The sequence below is a fragment of the Habropoda laboriosa genome, unplaced genomic scaffold (genome assembly GCF_001263275.1).
Source record: "Habropoda laboriosa isolate 0110345459 unplaced genomic scaffold, ASM126327v1 scaffold198, whole genome shotgun sequence".
NCBI lineage: Eukaryota > Metazoa > Arthropoda > Insecta > Hymenoptera > Apidae > Habropoda > Habropoda laboriosa.
Genome location: NW_017100297.1, coordinates 55,596 through 57,455, shown reverse-complemented (window position 1 = coordinate 57,455; position 1,860 = coordinate 55,596). Strand labels below are relative to the sequence as shown.

The 1,860-nt window shown below is 33.6% G+C and overlaps 1 protein-coding gene across 1 annotated transcript in view; it reads right to left on the bottom strand.

Annotated features, from left to right (window-relative positions):
* Window positions 1-1,542, bottom strand: part of LOC108573922 (probable cytochrome P450 6a17) — a gene marked incomplete at its 3' end in the record, with an annotated part of 4,208 nt that extends 2,666 nt beyond the window's left edge. The window contains 2 exon segments of the mRNA XM_017936413.1: window positions 12-170; window positions 1,498-1,542. Coding sequence (XP_017791902.1) covers window positions 12-170; window positions 1,498-1,542 — 204 coding nt within the window.
* Between the last annotated feature and the right edge of the window lie 318 nt (window positions 1,543-1,860).

Sequence of the window (1,860 nt, the reverse complement as noted above, 5' to 3'; positions counted from 1 at the left end):
CCAATTTTTACTATTTTCTCCAAACATTTGTCCATGTCTTCTGCACATTCTACTACAAGTGGAAACATATCTTTCAGCTTGCCAGATGTAAACAGCGGTGACAATTTTGTTCTCGTTGTTCTCCATCTTCAATGCTCCAATACGAAAAGACTCTCTCCCAGTGGCTCTACCTTGCGAATGAAATTTTTTATGAATCTTATACTCCTTTCGTGTAGATGTATGTCTTATCTATGAATGTCTTGTATAAGAAATTCAATTTCACCTTTCGATATATTTCAATTTAAATTCTATATTTTTTCTCACGGTAAAATTCATACAATATTTCCTTTCGTCTAACTTGAAAATAATAACGAATCGCTAAAAAAGTTGAAAATATTGATTTATTGTTTAATTCAAAAGCTTTGTGAATTATGTTTAACGATGCAATTATATAGAAACTATTCTTAGTGAAAAGATTTGAAAAATTGGAACGCTCCATCGGAGAATTGTAAAATGTCTCCATCGAATCTGAATAACACTTTGAACTACATATCTACGAATCACTGTTGAAGTATTTAAAACCAAATATTAAATTATGATATACACGATTGTTATTTTGAACATTTTTAATTACTAGTATGATCTTTCCACGAGTAAATAAACGATATTATACTGGTAGATTGTTTTCATTAGATCACAGTTGATAGTGCACAAAAACCACCGAAGTTATTATTCACAGTACGCAATTTTTATTATACAGGGTGTCCCGTAACTCCTCGAACGATTCATGAATAACGAATAATTCCACATTATGTTAATTTAACACTTTGCCGACCGTACATTTTTCGCATCGCCGTTAGGTATGTATTGTTATACAAACATCAGAATGACGGCAACAAACCATTTCTCTAAGCCTTATAAAAATAGCGGTGCAAAGTCAAATTTTTGTGACAGAGACCGATAACCGAGAAGTCACGCGTACGCGTTTGTTCACGATCGAGCGCGGATGAGTCCCTACGCTCCCGTGCCTGGGCGCGGGCTCTACGCGCACTCTGATTGGCCAGTGTTTTTCGCTAATAATTCAAAAACGAAGCTTCGACCAACATTTTGGTAAAGGAAAAAGTTTTTCAGAGTCACCCCAGTAACACTCCATTTCCAGTTCCAGGAGTTACGGAACACCCTGTATATGCACATGTGTGCGTATAATAAACTGTATGGAATGCAGTATAAATTACGTATAAATTTGTATGGAAGCATATTACTACGATTTTCTAAATTTCAAATGAAACATATTTAAGTAAAATTTAATCAAAAAATGTACGTTTCCTTCACATATTCTAAGGCTTATTGGTATAGAAAACACTGAATATTAACACTGAGTGTATAATAGATTTTACTTCCAAAATATACACTGTTAAAATCCTTTGTGAAAAGTGTTTAAATTTTTTCCAACGTGTATATATTACCTTTAAAAACCTAATTACTTTATTTACATGTACCTACTATAATGTATAATACATGGCTCTTCGATCTTTCGTTAGGTGGTGTAAGAATTTTCGACATTTTATCAATATCAAACTTTCAGCACTGTCTACACCATAAACTTTACAGAATACAAACTTAATTTAAACATTATATCACAATGAAAAAATCATAGTTCACATGTTAACCCCTTAAATTATGATTTCTTGTCTGACTATGCATGTAAGCATCAGCCACTTAATATTTCAGTACAGTAAAAGTTCTATAAGAGTTCCAAAGTTGGGACCGCTGTGTAACAGCTACGAAAAAGGTGGTAGGTTTCTCAAACTCTTTGTATTTTACCGACGCCGACGGACGCAGAAAGGGACAGCAGACAAAGAAGAGAGAGGTATTGAAAGT